Source organism: Neofelis nebulosa, chromosome 3 (assembly GCF_028018385.1).
Source record: "Neofelis nebulosa isolate mNeoNeb1 chromosome 3, mNeoNeb1.pri, whole genome shotgun sequence".
Classification (NCBI taxonomy): domain Eukaryota; kingdom Metazoa; phylum Chordata; class Mammalia; order Carnivora; family Felidae; genus Neofelis; species Neofelis nebulosa.
Window position 1 is genome coordinate 60,099,599 of NC_080784.1, and position 20,336 is coordinate 60,119,934.

The window sequence follows — 20,336 nt, forward strand, 5'->3', positions numbered from 1 at the left end:
ACTATAATGATCTGAAGTGTTCCACTTTTAGACTACCTGCTGCCAATGCATGAACAATGTGTTAGTACTAAACTGAACTAGAATTGTATCAACTCAAGAATTAAATCGTTGGATAAAAATATTCTACTCTTTTCTTATATTATTAAAAACAACAGGATGAAAGGCTTGTGCTAGGGCCACAGACCTCTGAGTTCTCTATTTAACGATATGAAAATATCATACCTTAAAAACCCCCAAGATGCACCATACCATCTTGGCCTACAGATTAGATTGGGAAAACAGGAAGGATTGGGCCCCCAAAGTATAGAGTCAATACAAAAGGTCTCAGGGGCCCATTTTCCTTCTAGAAAATATCCACAGCAATCTAGAATCATTAGGAAACTCTATAAAGTTTAAAGACCTCCTAGGAAATCTCAGCCTGGCCTAAAATAAATGATAAAGGAAAAAAATGCTCCTGAGCAGCTCAATAAACAGGAATTCCTATACTCCCTCTAGTGTGAATCCCTGATTTAAATCTTGAGGGGTCCTAAAAGCCCTCAGAACATCTTCACGATGCCACATAGCTCTCTGCAGATGCCACACATCTCGAGGGCATTAGACACTTCCTCCAGAGGAGAAAATAATGTTACATTTGGAGAAAACTTCAGAGGAAGAAAGGTGTAAGGCAAAGCAAAAACAAATGGAAAGACCTGTGTGAAATTCAACTGAAACCAATGGTAGTCCATCAAAACCTCTCTAAAATATAGGGGTAACTGAGCAGCACTGGGGATGGAGTCTAAAACACATCAGAGGTACTCATAAAGGGAAAAAGAAGCAAACAATTCTCACACTTGAATTTGAACACAGAATTTATCCAAAGAGTAGAGTAAAAACGTGATCTTTATACTAGGAAATTCTCACTGATGTAAGTCTATGTATCTATCTACGTCATAGATATGTATCTGTCAAATAAACTACAAAAGACACTTACCTCCCTTTTTTTAGCTTCATTTGTGCTATACTTTGGAAAGAGGTAGGAAAAAATATTTCCACAGCAACAGGCAACATGTACCAGAGGACCTTCTTTTCCTAAACTCAAACCTGATGCCACAGCCAATACTAATGTGATGGTTTTGATCATTAAAGTCCATTTTCCCAAGTAACCTCTGATGATGAATCCACTTAAAATAGTTTTAATCTACAAAGGAAAGAATAAGACAGTTTAATTTTCTTTAAGAAACAGGAGAACTTAAGTTACTCTCTTGTTTTACTCACAAAACCACCTTGCAAAAATTTTTAGGTGGACCAAGGAACAATTCACAATTTTTCAAAAGCCTTAACTGTTATGCTACATATAATAAATCTGTATCATATTCTAATTATCTTCTCAAGCAAGGATTGAAGGCAACCTTATCTCATGAACAAAACTAAAATACAAGGCCATGTTAAAGGAAATACATACCTTAATACAAGGGTTGTAATTACATAACCAGGAAAAGGCAAATATGAGTATTTCTGTTGTAGAAACATAGATACATTTCAGACATTCTGTCAGAAATAGGGAATTATGTCTTCTCATAGTACTGTCATCACATATATTATTTTCCTGTATATTAATAACGGTAAGTGGCAACAGCTAAATGTTGCATGATACTGCCCCTTATTAAAAACTTTTATTCTCCTTCCTTCCTTCCTTCCTTCCTTCCTTCCTTCCTTTTTTAGAGAGAGAAAGAGAGATCGTGCCCACACCAGTAGGGGAGAGGGCAGAGGGAGAGAGAGAGAACCCCAAGCAGGCTCCATGCTGAGCGTGGAGCCCGATGCGGAGTTTGATCCTACAACCCTGGGACCACAACCACAGCTGAAACCCAAAGGTAGACGTTCAACCAACTGAGCCACCCAGGCACCCCAAGACATTCTTAACTAACAAAATTTTAAAAATCACTACATTTCAAAAGGAAATGTGCTAGAAAAAGCTGATAACTTACTTAAGACAGAAAAATTAAAAAGGGAAAGAAATGAGTTCCCATCACATTATTCAATATATTCTTTAAATACTGTTGATAGGGGCGCCTGGGTGGGTCACAGTCAGGTGAGCATCCAAATCTTGATTTCGGCCAAGGTCATGATCTCACGGTTCATTAGTTTGAACTCCATGTCAGGCTCTGTGCTGACCACATGGGGCCTGCTTGGGATCCTCTCTCTGCCCCTCCCCCACTCATGCTCTCTGTCTCTCTCAAAACAAACCTTAAATTAGTTAATTAATTAATTAATGTTGACTTAAAAAATCCCAAAGTTTGTACTACTGACCCACTATGATCAAATGTTTATTTTCAAGTATAAAATGGTTATAAATATTATCTACCAAATTCAAGAATTATTAACTTATCTAGTTAAAAGACAGTCATAGGGGCGCCTGGGTGGCTTAGTCGGTTAAGCTCAGGTCATGATGCTGTGGTTTGTTGAGTTCGAGCCCCACACTGGGCCCTGTGCTTATAGATCAGAGCCTGGAGCCTGGTTCAGATTCTGTGTGTCCTTCTCTCTTTGCCCCTCCCCTACTCTCTCTCTCTTTCTCTCTCAAAAATAAACATTAAAAACAAATTAAAAAAAAAAGATAGTCATAAAGAGAATTAATGTATTCAAGTCAGGTTCATAGCAGCAAAACATCAACTAATCTATCACAGAACTTTAGGCCACATAATAATTTTCCAGGTTTATAACTGAGTCTTCTGATATTTGTTTAGTCATGTGCTAAATTAGTGGTGGAAAAAGAAAAATCAACCCTCACAGTTAATGATAAAATGACTATGGGGAAGAATTTCTTTCAGTGATATCTATAATCAGCTTACATTTTTAAGATTCTCTTTTTCTAATTTTCTTTCTCATGTTACAAACCATTTCCCCAGAAAGACTACTTTTTCCCCCAAAGGCAAAAGATAAACACTGTAACAATCACTTAATGATTAATGATATTAAATATTGCATGGCTTACCTCTGGAATTCCAGAGCCACAGGCATATGGAGCAAATACCTTTACCAGGGAAACGGCAAGAAAGGCAAAACTCAAGGCCCAGAAGATGTACATTATGTAATTCATGATGTAAGAACCAGGGCCCTAAAAGGCAAAGCATTTAATAGTATAAATTTAATTTACAGTGTACCCCTAATGCAAGTGCTTGCCACATAAGAAATTTGGGTAAAACTCGAAGTTTCCTGGTTTACTTCCACATTAGTAAAAGCTTTATATGAACAAAATATTTAAGTACAATCAAAAAGACATACATATATATATGTATGTATATATATATATATATATATATATATATATATATATATATATATATATATGGGGCCTTAATCTATTGAATGTTTTTCCTAGCTTTTTCTTGATCCCTAAAGTCTAAATGTCAAAAATCTGCTACACTTTAATCTCTGCCTACCCACAAACCACATTTTGGAAACAGTTGTGAAGACAAAATTGCATTCCCACTTAGATCTCATTCTGCTGCAATTTTCCTGAGGATCAAATGAGAAACAGCATACTGCCCATGTTACCAGCAAATATATTCTCTTTTTATAGCTTGAAAATTCAGCTATAACAAAACTTTAAAAATACATCCGCATATGACCACACAACTACATATATTATATAACATTCTAACTTCTACAATGTTCTTCAATATAGAACATCAAGAACAGTAAAATAATCATTTAAATACTATAATATCACAAAGAAAAATCTATAGATTTCTTCGAGATATCTCCAGTTACAAGGCTTATTTTACTAAATTTTTTGATAATTCATACTTCCTGACAATTGTGATATGTTAAGCAGTTTTAATAACTTGATTTCATATTAACTTTCTGTGATTAAACAGATCCCATCACACTTCTTTTCTACAATAAGACATTTAATGTCATAATTGAATAGACTTGAATGTGACTATGTAGTTAACTAATACAAAAGCTTCTTGAAGCTTTACATTTTACTTGCTGCAATGTATTCTCATATTTTCCAATCTATCCTATTACATTTTTTTTTCTTTTAATGCAGCTGCAAGAATCTGTGAATAATTCTGTTAATTAAGTGAATTAGAGACTCATTTCACTGTATCAATTTTTAATTCATCTTTAGACACAGCAAGACTTACTTCTGCTTGACCTATGATTAATTCTGCCCATGTTTTCCACTGTGGACATTTATCCCTCTCTTCAAATGTTGTTTCATTAGATCCCCAACAACACTGTTCATGGTTGTACCACAATGCACTAAGGCAAATGCCCTCCTTTAGGTCAGTCATCCAGTCAGCAGCAATGTCTATTAATCCAGCCAATGCCCCTGTAAAAACATGTTGGAGGTGGTAAAAAAAAAAAAAAAAAAAAAAAAAAAAAAAGAACAAAAAAAGGGAATTTTTGGGAGGCATTTAGAACTATCAAGTTAAAAGAGTCCAAGAAAACTGGGGACTCCCTATAAATAAAGGGTCACATAGGAAATATTATATAATATTTTTAACTGTAAATAGCCACTCTTTAAAATAAAATGGCTATTCTTTGTTTGAAATTAAAAGTAGTTACATCATTAAAATTCACTGTGATTTGTAATAAAGGTGTTTAAAACACACTAAAAAGATCTTTAAAAGACAGCTATCTGGCAGGAGGTTCACAAATCAGGTTATTAAAGTCAGAGTTTTTAATGTTTCAATCTGAAACTTAATAAAATTACAAATGATCTCAATATCATTAAAATTTAATGTCCATTAGTAGTGAAACTCATAGCATTAATGAATTACTCTGACAGATTTTCAGTTTTTTCTTAAATAATAGAACATCAAATGTACCAAGATCATGTTACTGATAAAATACAAAAATATGCAAATTTATGGTCAAAGTCTAGATCCTTCTCATTGTATGAAAAGATCAACAGGTCACAAACACAGTGGCCACAAAATTCCTGTGCATGCCAATTAGAGATAGCAGTACTTCCTTCTATTCTCCACATAAATTTTAATTTGCCTCATGTTCTTCTGGACATAACCTTCCATGGTGGAAACTGAAAGTCATTAAAACAGTCCTTAATGTTTGTTTCCAGATCTGCAACTGCTATTTCTTAAAATCTCACACAGAGGGACTCTGTGGGCACTCTATAGCATGGTAGTTAAAATGTGGGCTCTTCAACTAAACTGCCTAAATTTAAATCTTTGCTTGGCCACTTACTGGCTACATCACCCTAGTCAAGTTACTTAACCTCTCGTGCTTTATGTAAAATGGTGACAATAACAGCACTTATTCCATAGGACTGCCATGTCGTTTACATACATGTAAAGATTTTAAGGCAGTGCATGACACTTACAGGAAGCACTTAATAAATATTAGCTACTTATAATGATTTAACATTAAAAGATACTTTATTGTATATCTGGACCAAACCACATATTTTACAGATATAGAAACTGAACCCAGAAAGATCAACCAAACTGGATAAACACTTAAAGTGACAGAACCAAGACTAGACTCTGAAGCTTCCTGCATCCTAGTCTTATACTTAAGGTTTCTTGAAACAAAACAAAACAAATGCTTTTAAAAATCCAACAGGACCTGAAAAAAAAAAAAAAAAAAAAAACTACAGGAAGGAGGGGAGAACTATTTATTTTTTCTGTTAACGAAAAAAGATTGCATTAAAATTTTTCTTTACCTGATGCCAATCCTGTAAGTGTTACTACTAACCATCCTGACCATGCATCATATAAGCTTTTTGTCATTTCCCATGCTGATTCTTTCTTTTTGCTGTTGATCTGAAATTAGAAATGTTTATGCTTCATTTTTCAAACTATGAATAGAAGACACAATTCTAGAATCCAAAAGTTTTTCTCACTTATTTTACATGAGACAGTAGTTGATAAACTAAATAATGGGAAAGGTGAGTTTGGGGCAGAATCACTATGTCAGACAGTTGTTATACCCATAAACCAGATGCTAAACATTTATCCAGAGATCTGCATTTTTAACAAAAACCTCAGGATATGAGAGCAAGGGATCCACAAACCAGAAAGAGTCTTGCCTAGGCTGTATAAAATTGAATCAAATTTAGCAGATATACATCTTTTATATTAACAGAAATAAGACATTGTAGATTGAAATGTCCGTCATTCCCTGGCCCTTTTTTGGTCCTAACAATTAAATAATAATCCTAGCAGGATTATAATATTCTTTAAAAGGTAAGGTCAGTGAATAACAGTACCATACCCATAAATATAGTATACAATAGTCATGTGAGTAAAGAGGTTTACCAAAAGTTGCAGGCCTGTAAATATGCAGGTATGTAGAGTTTTAATCCCAGCTGTGGGGTCCAGAGGCTCTCTTCTATCACTGTGTAAGGTAAAAGAGTCCTCTACTGAATATAGCAGAGGAAGGGAGATTAGCAGGATAGGAATAGATTTGATTTTCAGATCTCACTCTACTAAGACACAAGAAGGCAAGTCTTCCTCTCTTTTTAAGAATTATCCCTAACTGGCCCAAACCTCTTCTATTCTACTAGGATTGTTGCTTTAAAAAGCCATATTCTCAGTCTAGGGCTTCAGTGCTCAAACTGTCCCACAGAATGGCAACAGCTGGAATTCAATGATCTGGTCTATTTTAAACCTCTGGTCTACTTTAAGCCATACGGCCTCACTAAAAAGATTCCAGTTAAGTTCTGGGTTGAATAAGGTGCAATTTTCCACCTTCTATACCATAAGCAACTAATCACAGATACTAAGCATTCTTTAGAGGTGGAAGTTAGGTTCCCCTCTTTCAAAAATAACCATTAAACCCCATGTTGCTTTTTCTCAGTGAGAGTAACTATAATGTTTTATACAATATGAGGTAAAACCTTGGAAATCATCTAAATGCTCATCAATACAGTATTGGTTAAGGGTATTGCAGTTTTTCTGTGTAATGGAAAATTCTGCACTCACTGAAAAAGAATGAGATAGATGCAGTGTTGTGCAGGGGAGAAAAGCAAAGTGGATACATGTGGGTACAGAAGGCTTCCATTTACGTAAGAAAAATAAGTACATAAATACATATGCTTGCATTAAAAATTTTTTTTTAATGTTTATTTTTGAGAGAGAGAGAGAGAGCATGAGTGGGGACAGGGCAGGGAGAGAGAGACACAGAATCAGAAGCAGGCTCAGGCTCTGAGCTGTCAACACAGAGCGTGACACAGGGCTTGAAATCACGAACCGCGAGATCATGACTTGAGCCGGTTGGATGCTTTAACCGACTGAGCCACCCAGGTGCCCCATATATGCTGTATTTTTAAAAATAAAGGGACAAACCATAAAATGTTAAAAGTAAATCATTATTTTAACAGAAGGGAGGCAACAGGTTAAATGGGACAAGGACTTTAAAACAAATAATTTGTATGTATAACCCTAGTGGGATAAACACTAAGAACAAAAAATATTATTAAAAAAAGAAAGAAAACACTATAACTTTTCAATAAGCACATCGCTGGTGACAGTGCTGGTAATATTCTTAACCTAGCGTGTGTGTATTGTGAAGTAAATCATATGCTTATATATGTGGTATTGAGATTTTTGAAATGGCTGAAAGATGATACAGATTTAAGAACTGGAGGTTAAACAAAAGCTCAATAGTATTGAATTTAAATCAGAAGGTTCCTATAAGCTTATGAAGCTGGTAGAAAACAATGGCCAGCCCAGACACTCGAAGTACCTCTGGTGCCTGCACTGCCTATAAGCCATTTTCCTTTAAAGGAAGCAGGGTCCCTGGGGAAAATGGCTGACTCCAGGCAGGAAATATGTAAGATGAAGTGGGATCATCTTCTTTTCCCAGAATATGCCAAAATCTACTAAGCATGTGTCAGAGGAGACAGGCATCAACCTAAAGAAGTTCCCACTGGCCAAAAATGGAATAACATATGCATCGATAAGGATAATAACAGTGATGATTAAAACACATCTAATATGTTTAAATCTGTGAGTGCATGAAGATACAGAAACAAAAACCAAACAAGCGAACAAAAATCTCATTGGTCAACTTTGAGGATTCTAGGGAACCATTTAATTTCAAACCTTCTCCCTTTTCTGTACAATCTGAACTTCAGGGAACCCAAATAATTGGTATGAAGAAGGTTCTCCTTATAGAAATTTTCAAGCTAATAAATAAAAAAAGAATGACAATTAGTGACATTTTACAAAATACTGAAATAGTAATATTTGAAATGATATAATGTTGATTTGCTTCAAAATCTGAGGTAGGGGGCTATACAAGTATAATAAAAAGTTTAGGGGGGCGCCTGGGTGGCGCAGTCGGTTAAGCGTCCGACTTCAGCCAGGTCACGATCTCGCGGTCCGTGAGTTCGAGCCCCGCGTCGGGCTCTGGGCTGATGGCTCGGAGCCTGGAGCCTGTTTCCGATTCTGTATCTCCCTCTCTCTCTGCCCCTCCCCCGTTCATGCTCTGTCTCTCTCTGTCCCAAAAATAAATAAAAAACGTTGAAAAAAAAAAATTAAAAAAAAAATAAATAAAAAGTTTAGGGGGAGGCACACATAGGTGGTTCAGTTGGTTAAGCATCTGACTCTTGATTTCAGCACAGGTCATGGTCTCACAGTTTCATGAGTTCGAGCCCCACATCGGGCTCCATGCTGACAGTGCAGAGCTAGGGCTATTCTCTTTCTTTCTTTCTCTTTCTCTCTCTCTCTCTCTCTCTCTCTCTCTCTCTCTCTCTCTCTCCCCCCCCCGCCCCTCCCCTCCTCACCCTCTCTCTTCCTCTCTCAAATAAATAAACTTTAAAACAAATTTTTTTAAAAAGTTCAGGGGGAAAAGAGAATTGGGTAGGTATATATGCACTGACACAGAAAGTTGGTGTTTTTTTTTTAATGTAATGTTTTAAAAACAACAGTGAGAACATTTATGTGTAGAATTTCCCAGGTTAAAAAAATGTTGTTTATACAACCATAGATCAAAAGCACAGAAAATGATACTTGACCTATCTAGAAAGAGATGATTGGTAAGATTAGCTAGGACACTGACTACTTCATATTAGTATTATTATTACTATTTTTTAATGTTTATTCATCCTTGAGAGAGAGAGAGGGGCAAGCACTAGTGGGGAAGGGGCAGAGAGAGAGAGCGAGACACAGAATCTGAAGCAGGCTCCAGCTCTGAGCTGTCAGCACAGAGCCCAACACGGGGCTCGAACTCACGAACTGTGAGATCATGACCTGAGCCAAAGTAGGACGCTTAACCAACTGGGCCACCCAGATGCCCCTTCATATTATTTTTTTTTTTTTAATTTTTTTTTAACATTTATTTTTGAGACAGAGAGCAAGCGAGCATGAACGGAGGAGGGTCAGAGAGAGAGGGAGACACAGAATCCCAAACAGGCTCCAGGCTCTGAGCGGTCAGCACAGAGCCTGACGCGGGGCTCGAACTCACAGACCGCGAGATCATGACCTGAGCTGAAGTCGGCCGCTTAACCGACTGAGCCACCCAGGCGCCCCTCATATTATTTTTTAAATGTCATATTATTTTAAATGTTTTCAAGAACTATGGACTACCTTCAAAATCAGAGGGAAAAAACTGTATTGTGGTTTCTTTTAGTCTTAATTTGCTTTAAAATCTTATGAACATGATGTCTTCAGGATACTTTCATACTACCTCACTTTAAAACACATTTTAACTGCAACTGCAATATGTTAATTACTTTGTAAATATACGTAATTCTAAGTACAACTGATTTACCTAACAATCATATGAGATGCAGGAGTTATAGTGTGCCTGCATTAGGCATACTGGATTAAAACACTGGATCTTATAATGTTGCCACGGACACTGAGGGTCCCTGAGACCTTCTCAAGAGGGCTTCAAGGTCAAAACTGTTTTCATCGTAATATTAAAACTGATGTGCCCTTTTCACTGTTTTGACATTTTCACTGATAATGCAAAAGCAAATGCAAAACAGCTGCTCCTCAGCACAAATCAAGGCAGTGGCATCCAAATGTACTGGTAGTCATTACATTCTTCACTACCACGTATCCCAGCAAAAAAGAAAAAAAAAAAAAGTAAGTAAACACCAGTCTCACTTAAGAATGCCTTTGATGAAGTAGTAAAAGTTATTATGCCTCAATCATTGAGTCTTTTTTATAGTATGTGTGATGACTTAAGTATATATAAAGCCTTCTGATACATACTTAAGTATGAAATTATGTCTTGAGGAAAAGCATTTAAGTGACTTATTTGAGTTGCAAAATAAACTTGACACCTACACATGGAACACCATTTTTACTTGAAACAAGGACACCGAAGAATGGTTTTTCAGACTTGAGAATCTGACAGGCATTTTCTCAAAAACAAACCAAGTAAGCCTGTCACTACTTGTTTCTAATGATAGAATTTGAGCTTTCAAGTAAAAATGAGAATTTTGGGAAATTCGTTATCTATCACTATAAGCATGACAGATTCCCAATACTTAAAGACTTTTCTAAAGAGATCAGGGTTGATATTAACAAATGTATTTTTTTTTTAATATTGTATAGTGAAACTGAAAAGTGTCAACACTAGAAATAACAGCATAGATCAGTGAATATTTTCCAAATGATCACTACATGATGTTACAAAATTATTCATTAGAATTGAAGGTGAACTAACAGATTTCAATGTAACAGAGACAAAGGGTCCACTGATATAGTTTCAGATTACACTGGCAACTAATCTTTAAGAAACTACCACCTGTCACTTTGGTACAGTATCAAAGAATATCCACAATGATACAAAAAGGTTATTAAAATACTCCTAGCTTTTCTAACTACCTACCTATATGAGTTTGGACTTTCTTCATATATTTCAACCCAAATAACATCACAACAGACTGAATTCAGAAGCAGATATTAGAATCCAGCAGCCTTTAATAAATAAGACAATAATGAGACTTATGAAAATATAATGTCACTCCCTTACTAAATATTTTTATTTTGGAAAATACACTTATTTTTCATAAAAATGTTGTGTTTTCAGAAATATATGCTTTGATGTTAATGTGTAATAGGGGTTTGGCTACTTTTAAATAAATTAGCATTTTAAAAAATTCTTAGTTTTTGTATCTAACATGGTAAATATCAATTAATATAACAAACTAAGTTCCTTCACTATCCTCAGTAAGTGTTTAGAGTTTAGAGTTTAACAGTGTTAGAAGATGAGGTATGCCTGGGTAGCTCAGTTGTTAAGCATCTGACTTCAGCTCAGGTCATGATCTCACAGTTCATGAGTTCAAGCCCCACTTGTGGTAAGCTTGAGCCTGAGCCAACTTCAAATGAGCCCCGCTTCTTTCTTCCTTTCTTCCTTTCTTCCTTTCTTCCTTCCTTCCTTCCTTCCTTCCTTCCTTCCTTCCTTCCTTCCTTCCTTTCTTTTTCTTTCTTTTTTCCCTTCTTCCTTTCTTCCTTTCTTTCTCTCTTTCTCTCCCTCTCTCTCTCTCTCTCTCTCTCTCTCCCTCTCTCCCTCTCTCCCCCTCTGCTCCTCCAGTGGGGATTCTTTTTCTCTCTGCCCCTCGCTCATTTGTGCCCTCTCCTCTCTCTCGCTCTCAAAAAAATTAGAATAATAAAATAAAATCTAGTGTTCTGAGATGATAAAATAAAATAATAAAATAAAATAAAGTAAAGTAAAGTAAAATAAAATAAAATAAAATAAAATAAAATAAAATAAAAGTGTTCTGAGATGAAAAACTTTGAAAATCACCACTGGATTGTATTGGGTCTCCCAGAGAAGATTAATAATGAGTGATGAATCTCAGAGGTTATACTTGTCATGAACAATATAATCTAATTTTAATTTCAACTTTAATATACAAATATACATTAATATGAAAGATTATAACTAATTTGTACAAGCAGTTATTTTCATTTACAAGTAAATTTCAGACCTCAAAGTTATAATGGGCCTGTTAGAATTTGGAATTTTACTTTTCAAAGAGATTTTCCTTTTTAAATTAATTTTTGGACTACATTGTATCAATAAGTTACCATCTACAAGTTGTACTTTTTAGTAAACGCCACTCTTTTTTTTATGAATGTTTTTTATTTAATGAATAAAAACAGTGAGGGGCACCTGGGTGTCTCAGTTGGTTGAGAGACCGACTTCGGCTTAGGTCATGATCTCATGGTTTGTGAGTTCAAGCCCCATGTCGGGCTCTGTGCTGACAGCTCAGAGCAGGAGCCTGCTTCAGATTCTGTCTCCCTCTCTCTCTGCCCCTCCCCCACTCATGCTCTGTCTCTGTCTCAGAAATAAATAAACATTAAAAAAAATTTTTTTAAGTGATACTTTATAATTTTTTTCTAATTTAGAAGAAATTTAGGTATTTAAAACAATTTTTTTTTTAATGTTTATTCATTTTTGAGAGAGAGACAGAGTGCAAGCGGGGGAGGGGCAGAGAGAGAGGGAGACACAGAATGAGAAGCAGGCTCCAGGCTATGACCCGTCAGCACAGAGCCTGATGCAGGGCTCGAACCCATGAATCGTGACATCACGACCTGAGCCAAAGTCTGAGGCTCAACTGATTGAGCCACCCCGGCATTCCGCCCCTAAAAAAAATCTTCTTAAGTGTATTTACTTATTTATTTAATTAATCTCTATACCCAACATGGGGCTCAAACTCATGACTCCGAGATCAAGAGTCACATGTTCTTCTGATAGAGCCAGTCAGGTGCCCCTATTTATTTGATTTTTGATGTTATAAATGGAATAGTTCACTTCTTTTTTTTTTTTAATGTTTATTTATTTTTTCGAAAGGGAGAAAGAAAGAGACAGAGTGTGAGTAGGGAAGGAGCAGAGAGCGAGGGAGACAGAATCCAAAGCAGGCTCCAGGCTCTGAGCTGTCAGCACAGAGCCTGATGTGGGACTTGAACCCATGAACTGTGAGATCATGACCTGAGTGGAAGTCAGATGCTTAACCAACTGAGCCACCCAGGCACCCTTGGAATAGTTTTTTCTAAAGAAATTTTAGCCAAACTCTTTACCCAAGATGTAACTGAAATATACACTTGCTATAAAAACCACTGGAAATATTATTGCAATATAATATTTTTTTGATTAGTATTCATCACAATACTTAATATGTCCTTTACAGGACTCAATTTGAGAATCTCAGAATTTGAAACCGAGAAAGGGGATAAAAGAAAATAGCAAAATCCCATGAAATTATCTCCCAATATGTTTCTTCTTTTGCAATAATAAGAATTATATAACAAGTTTCCTCTTTTTTTTTTTTTAATTTTTTTTTTTTAATGTTTATTTACTTTTGAGAGAGACAGAGACAGACTATGAGTGTGTTGGGGCAGAGAGAGAGAGAGGGAGGCACAGAATCTGAAGCAGGCTACAGGCTCCAAGCTGTCAGCACAGAGCCTGACACAGGGCTCAAACTCACGAGCCATGAGATCATGACCTGAGCCGAAGTCGGATGCTCAACCAACTGAGCCACCCAGGCGCCCCAACAAGTTTCCTCTTTTGCTGTAGCTGCTGTGCTACCAAAAATGAAAAATTATGCTTACTTCTATACCTTGATCTTCCTCCCCAACTCACATGCTGTATTTTCCCAGTCCTTGCTTTTTTTTTTTGGTCTTTTTTGTTTTTCTTATAAGTACTTACACTTCCTTGATTTTAAGCTACCTCAAATCCTTTCTGGATTGATCCCAGAAGTAAATTAAAAAAAAAAAAAAAAAAAAAAACATATACAGAGGGGCACCTGTGTGGCTCAGTCAGTTAAGCATCCAACTTCAGCTCAGGTCATGATCTCACAGTTGGTGGGTTTGAGCCCCATGTCGGGCTCTGTGCTGACAGCTTCTCAGAGCCTGGAGCCTGATTCAGATTCTGTGTCTCCCTCTCTCTCTGCCCCTCCCTCACTCATGCTCTGTCTCTCTCTCCCTCTGTCAAAAATAACCATTAAAAAAATGTTTTTAATTACATACATAGAGAAAAAATATATAATACTTATAAAATGTAGGAATTTAATGAAATGTACTTTAATGCATAATATATATTTTGGCAGCTTGAGATCACTGGCAAAAATATATTATTAAATGATGTAGTTATGCACTATATTAACAATTACTGAAAACACTTACCCGTCTATGCCTTTCTCTGTCTTTACATTTCTCTCGCACCCAATCAATAGTATGGAAATCATCATATGTACCAACACCTGGAATTGGTTCATCCAAAAGATCCAACAAGTGTGTAGAACTGTTAATGCTGCCTCCATTTGTCATTGTATAATGAGTTCCTACAAAGCAAAAAAGAAAAATGAATATGCTTTATGAGAGACAATGATGAACTACATAAGCTTCTTAGAAATTCATTACTAATTCATAAAGAAATAGGATCACTTGAAAGGCAATAAAACGGAAAAAGGAAAACATCAAAAAAAGTTATCCAAAACTTAGAAATAAGGCAAAAAGACCGTAGCAGGTCTCTTTAAACCCATACTAGAGTATCAAAATAAGCCTGAGGAAAAGGACTTTATTTTCTATTGATTAGGGCATAGACTCTGTAAAGTTGAATAATGACTTAAAGAAGATTGATAAATTGAAAACATCTGCTTTCATCTGGCAAAAAACATAACTGAATTTCATCTAGTAGAAAAGATAATACTTAGAGTTGTAGTGTTGGGGTATTTTGTTTTTTCCCTGTAAGAAAATTTCATTCACTGATATTTTGTCTCACATATCCTCCTCTGAGTCATCTGTCACCAAGCTAGTTTCCTCATTAGTATTAAATAAATCTTTGACATGTGCTCACTATATATTTATAAATGTAAGAGACTTAAAGGTACCAGGAAGGACAGTGAACGACAATTCACACACACACAAAAAAGAAATACAGATGGCTCTTAAATTTAAAAAGTTCAATCCAACCCAAAAAAGAGAAATGCAAATCAAACCTACAATATCATTTTCCTCTATCAGATTGGTAAAGATAAAGAAGCTGGCTAATGCACTGAGTTGCAAAGTTATGGGGAAAGAGGGCTTGCCAGAAAATTATTAAAGTATAAACTAGTATAACCCCTCTGGAAAGGCAAAGCTACCGAGATTTAAAATACACAGACACTCTCAAACCCAGCTTATCCACTTCCAAAAATTTTTCTTGCAGTTACACTTGCATAAATCCGTAAGTTATGCACAGTGTGGTAAAACATCTGTGTGCTCTAGAAGGAAAACAAACAAACAAAAATTAATGCACAAGTGCTCATAATCTAAAAGGAGAGTCAGCAAAAGAGCCAGAGAGTGAATACTTTAGGCTTTGGAGGCCATATAGTCACAGCAATGCAACTCTGCCATCGTAGCACAAAAGAAATCACAGACAATATAGAATAAATGGGTATGGTTGTGTTTCAATAATACTTTATTTATGAAACAGGTGAAGAGCAGCATTTGGCTCAACCCTTAATCTAAAGTCTCTACACTACAAACAAAAGTCAACTGAAGACATTTATTAAGAATTTTCAGGGGCGCCTGGGTGGCTCAGTCAGTTAAGCGTCCGACTTCGGCTCAGGTCACGATCTCGCGGTATGGGAGTTCGAGCCCTGCGTCGGGGCTCTGTGCTGACTGCTCAGAGCCTGGAGCCTGTTTCGGATTCTGTGTCTCCCTCTCTCTGACCCTCCCCCGTTCATGCTCTGTCTCTCTCTGTCTCAAAAATAAATAAACGTTAAAAAAATTTAAAAAAAAAAAAAAAAAAAAAAGAATTTTCAGGGGCGCCTGGGTGGCTCAGTCGGTTAAGCATCCGACTTTGGCTCAGGTCATGATCTCGTGGTTTGTGAGTTTGAGCCCCACATCGGGCTATGTGCTGACAGCTCAGAGCCTGGAGCTTCCTTGGGATTCTGTGTCTCCTCCTCTCTCTGCCCCTCCCATGCTCATGCTCTCTCTCTCTGTCCCTCCCATGCTCATGCTCTCTCTCTCTGTCTCTCAATAATAAATAAACACTACAAAAAAAAGTTAAAAAAAAAAAAAGAATTTTCTACTTGGGGCACCTATCTGGCTCAATCGGTAGATCTTGATTTTGGGATTGTAAATGCGAGCCCCACGTTAGGTGTAGAGATTACTTAAAAATGAAATCTAGGGGCGCCTGGGTGGCTCAGTCGGTTGAGCGTCCGACTTCGGCTCAGGTCATGATCTCGCGGTCCGTGAGTTCAAGCCCCGCGTCGGGCTCTGTGCTGACAGCTCGGAGCCTGGAGCCTGTTTCGGATTCTGTGTCTCCCTCTCTCTCTGACCCTCCCCCGTTCATGCTCTGTCTCAAAAATAAATAAACGTCAAAAAAAATTTTTTTTAATTTAAAAAAAAAAATGAAATCTAGAAAAAAATTAAAAAGAATCTTCTTCTTAATGGCACTCTTCTAGATAAAGATACAAAGATAATAAAACTATTGTCCCTGACTTCAATGTAATACTGAATATTGAACTAATAAACTTAATGTCTATTTACTTCTACCAAGTAGAAGAGGGTTCTCTCTTACCTCCCTATTTAATGTATTTGAATATTTGCCTTGGAATGTGTAAAACTTCTAAAAAAAATAATAGTATATTGATTTCAGTGTTTTGGCAGAAGTACTCCGGGAATAAATAATTTATCATTCTTGGCTAAGGGTTTAAAAACCCAATCTCTGCAAGAGCCCATGTTGATTTACATAAAACAACCTTATACTTTTGTACAGTAGCTCTTTCTTCTCTCTACCCTGATTTTACTCGCAGTTTCCACTTGGTAAAAGCTGGCTGAAAGGCCACAAATTTTCTTAGGGAAATAACTACTGGAGAATATAATGAATATTTATAATGCCTTGACTAATTTGAGAATCTCTGACTCTGCTTTCCATATAATATTATAACTGGTTATTTAAAAAGATGGTTTTGGAGGGACATGTCAAAAGACTCTGTGGCCTTCTGATATGACAACATCATTTCCGGCCAAAGGAAAAATAAAATAAGCCCAATTTGAGGGAAATCCTACAAAATAATGGGTTACATTCTTTAAAAATGTCAGTCATGAAAGACAAAGAATGACTAAGGAACTGTTCTAGACTAAAGGAGACTCAAAAGACATGACACCTGAATAGAACACGTGCTGCTGGATTAGTAGAATGTAGACCAAGAAAAATGCTGTGTTGTTTTTTTTGTTTGTTTGTTTGTTTGTTTGTTTTTTTTTTTAGATAGTGAGCGAGTGCAAGCTGAGGAAAGGGGCAAAGAGAGAGAGAGAGAGAGAGAGAGAGAGAGAATATCTTGGCTCAGTGCACAGCCCAACATGGGGCTCAATCCCACAATACTGGAATTATGACCTATGCCACAATCAAGAGCTGGATGCTCTTGATGGCAACTGACTGAGCTACGCAGGTGCCCCTCTTTTTACTATTTTTCAACATCTCTGAAATGAAAATGTTTTTTCTTAATTCTACTATGTAATATTTTGCAAACTTCCAACTCCCCCACCCCATGTTGCCCTTCTATGCATAGAGTTCCAGAACACAGACTGCTGATCTTAATTAGTATTCTTCTATTCAAAAACTAAAAGGCAAAATTTCTGTATCACTTAACATACATCCACACAATACATTACCAGCAGCAAGGTAAGAATTGTCAAGCTGTTTGTACCACAAAGATGATAAGCAAATGAAGCATGTAGTACTCTAACAGACATAAGCCGGGAAGTAGAAAAGCAGACACCCGTTTTTATGAGGTAGCAAAAGGTACAGCAACACAATAAAAAAGATTTACATTAACTCTCTGGGTCTTGTCTTTAATGATTTTCAAACAGTCAATCTGCAGAAACTACTATGACATCTAATTTACAAAACTATGTAGCAATTCAAAATGTCTGAAAACCAGAAATAAAACTTTAAACCAGGGGACCTTGTGAACCAAAGTTTTGTGCTTTGGGGTTTTTAGGTAGTGCCCCTTAGAACTGAGGCTGCTACAGAACATGTTAGCATGAGAATTAGCCAGAGCAGTCTGTGTGCCCAACAGGCTGTTTGTAGGTCAGTCTGTCCCTTCACCTCTATTTGCTTCTACATAACAGAGCAATGGTGTTTGGAAAAAAGCAGATTATAGGCAGAAGTACTGATTGGTATTTTGGTTTTGGGGGAGCCCACAGAAACAGAGTCACTGTTTCCCCTCTGAATTATTTCTAAAAAAAGTCTGGGTCATTCTTGTGACTCCTGCTATCAAATTGGCTTAGATGGTAACAAAGATAGATTTTGGTATGAAAGTAAAATAAAAACTTTTTGCTCAGACAGCAATGACTAGAATATTTCTTTGGCTCTGGTCAAGTTAATTAAATGGAATCCCCAGGAAAAGAAAGGCAGACATTTCAATCTGGCTTTAATTTCTCTCCTTTTGTCCTCTTACTCATTACACAGGGCTATTACCGAAAATTGAAAGACATCACACTGAATGTGAAATCAGCATTTTTCTTTTTTTCAATTTAAAGTTTGTAATTGTGGAGTGTTGCACTTGGTGGTCTGTCCTCTGCTCTGCTTCCCTTCGTTTTTTAACTACAGAGGTGGGGTCGTCTCCATTTCCAAGACACATTTGCCCCACAGATCTGTCCCCTATTTCTCATATCTCTGAGGAGAGCAGTCATCACATTCATGGCAGGGATTTTGAGCTCAATAGTTCAGAGGCCCCCAGACAAGCTACAAACTGTGACGAAGGGTGTGGAGTCTCTCATTTGTACAGACTGGATTCGTCACACATGTACCAAGTCAAGAATTCCAGATAAAGTGTTTCAGCCTTCACCTTCAGATAATGAAAAATATGGCGGGAATCTATAGCACCCTCATAAGCTAAATATTGTTACCAGACTAAAAAGTAGAAAAAGATGTCCATATTGGGAAAAAGATATAATAAAGATGCTTGGGTTAGAAAAAGCACATATTCCTCAAGTTCATAACACTAGCCCTTCAGGTAATGCAAAACTGAAAGTGGTTAAACATTTGATAAGAATCAAGTCCCCGAGGTTGCCACAAGGACTTCCAGCAGAGGAGGACATGTATGACACATGCCTCAAGAACACTGGGGAATTAGTAATGTGGTGGCATCTAAACCCTATAGATCAGGAAGCAGTCAAGTCCTAATGCCAGAGCAATTTCATTTTTAAAAACATAAATTATTTTTACTTAAAGAAAGTGTAAGGGGCGCCTGGGTGGCTCCATTGGTTAAGGGTCTGACTTATGGTTTGTCATGATCTCATGTTTTGTGAGTTTGAGCCCTACATTGGGTTCTGTGCTGACAGCTCAGAGCCTGGAACCTGCTTCATATTCTGTTTCTCCCTCTCTCTCTCTTTGTCCCTTCCCTACTCACACTCTCTCTCAAAAAAAAAAAAAAAAAAAAAAAAAAAAAAAAAAAATTAAAAAAAAATTATTTTTAAGGATAGTGTGAAAGTGTTTTCATTAAAATATATTTTAAATACTAAAAAAAGGGTTTATAATTGCAAAAGGATTACTAAATAAAATCCAAGAAAAGTTAAATAAGAGTTTAAAGAAGAGTTAATGCCTATCCCTCTCAAACTATTCTGAAACACAGAAAAGGAAGGAAAGCTTTCAGTGTTTCCATTCTGTTAGGCCTGCATTATCCTGGTATCAAAGCCAGGCAAAAACACTACAAAGCAAGAAAATCACAGACCAACATCCCTGGTGAACATAGATGCATAAAATCAACAAAATATTACCAAACCAAATTCAAACATATATTAAAAGCATGACACACCATGATTAAGTAGACCTTACTCCAGGGATGCAAAGATGGTTCAATATCCACAAATCAAAGTAATATACCACAATAACAAAACTGATAAAAATGATATGATCATCTCAACAAATGCAGAAAAAGCATTTCACAAAATTCAACATTCGTTTATGATAAAAACTCTCAACAAAGTGGGTACAGAGGGAACACACTACAATCTAATAAAGACTAAATAGGACAAAACCAAAGCTAACATCATACTCAATGATGAAAAGCTGAAAGCTTTCCACCAAGATCAAGAACAAGCTTTGTACAATAATTTGAAATCTGGGATTTCAAACCTCTAGCTTTGTTGTTCTTTCTCAAGATTGCTTTGGCTATTTATTAGTGGTCTTTTGTGGTTCCATACTAATTTCAGGGTTATCTGTCCTACTTCTGTGAAAAATACTATTGTTATTTTGATAGGGATTGCATTGGATCTGTAGATTGCTTTGGGTAGTATAGACATTTTGACAATATTAAGTCTTCCATGAACACATGAATCCATAAGCACTGCATATCTTTCCATGTATTTGAGTTTCTTCAATTTCTTTCTTTAGTGTCTTATAGTTTTCAGAATACAGGTCTTTTACCTCCTTGGTTA

The 20,336-nt window shown here is 36.4% G+C and overlaps 1 protein-coding gene and 1 pseudogene across 4 annotated transcripts in view; one reads left to right on the forward strand and one right to left on the reverse strand.

Annotated features, from left to right (window-relative positions):
* The window catches only part of CLCN3 (chloride voltage-gated channel 3), a 97,697-nt gene that overhangs the window by 26,772 nt on the left and 50,589 nt on the right, over nt 1-20,336 (reverse strand). For all 4 annotated transcript variants that reach the window (XM_058720915.1, XM_058720918.1, XM_058720917.1 and 1 more), the window contains 5 exons: nt 14,091-14,248; nt 5,669-5,768; nt 4,128-4,315; nt 2,969-3,091; nt 971-1,177 (listed from right to left, as the gene is read on the reverse strand). In XM_058720915.1, coding sequence (XP_058576898.1) covers nt 971-1,177; nt 2,969-3,091; nt 4,128-4,315; nt 5,669-5,768; nt 14,091-14,248 — 776 coding nt within the window. The remainder of the gene's footprint in view (nt 1-970; nt 1,178-2,968; nt 3,092-4,127; nt 4,316-5,668; nt 5,769-14,090; nt 14,249-20,336) is intronic.
* Nucleotides 18,598-19,083, forward strand: LOC131506872 (large ribosomal subunit protein uL30m-like; annotated as a pseudogene).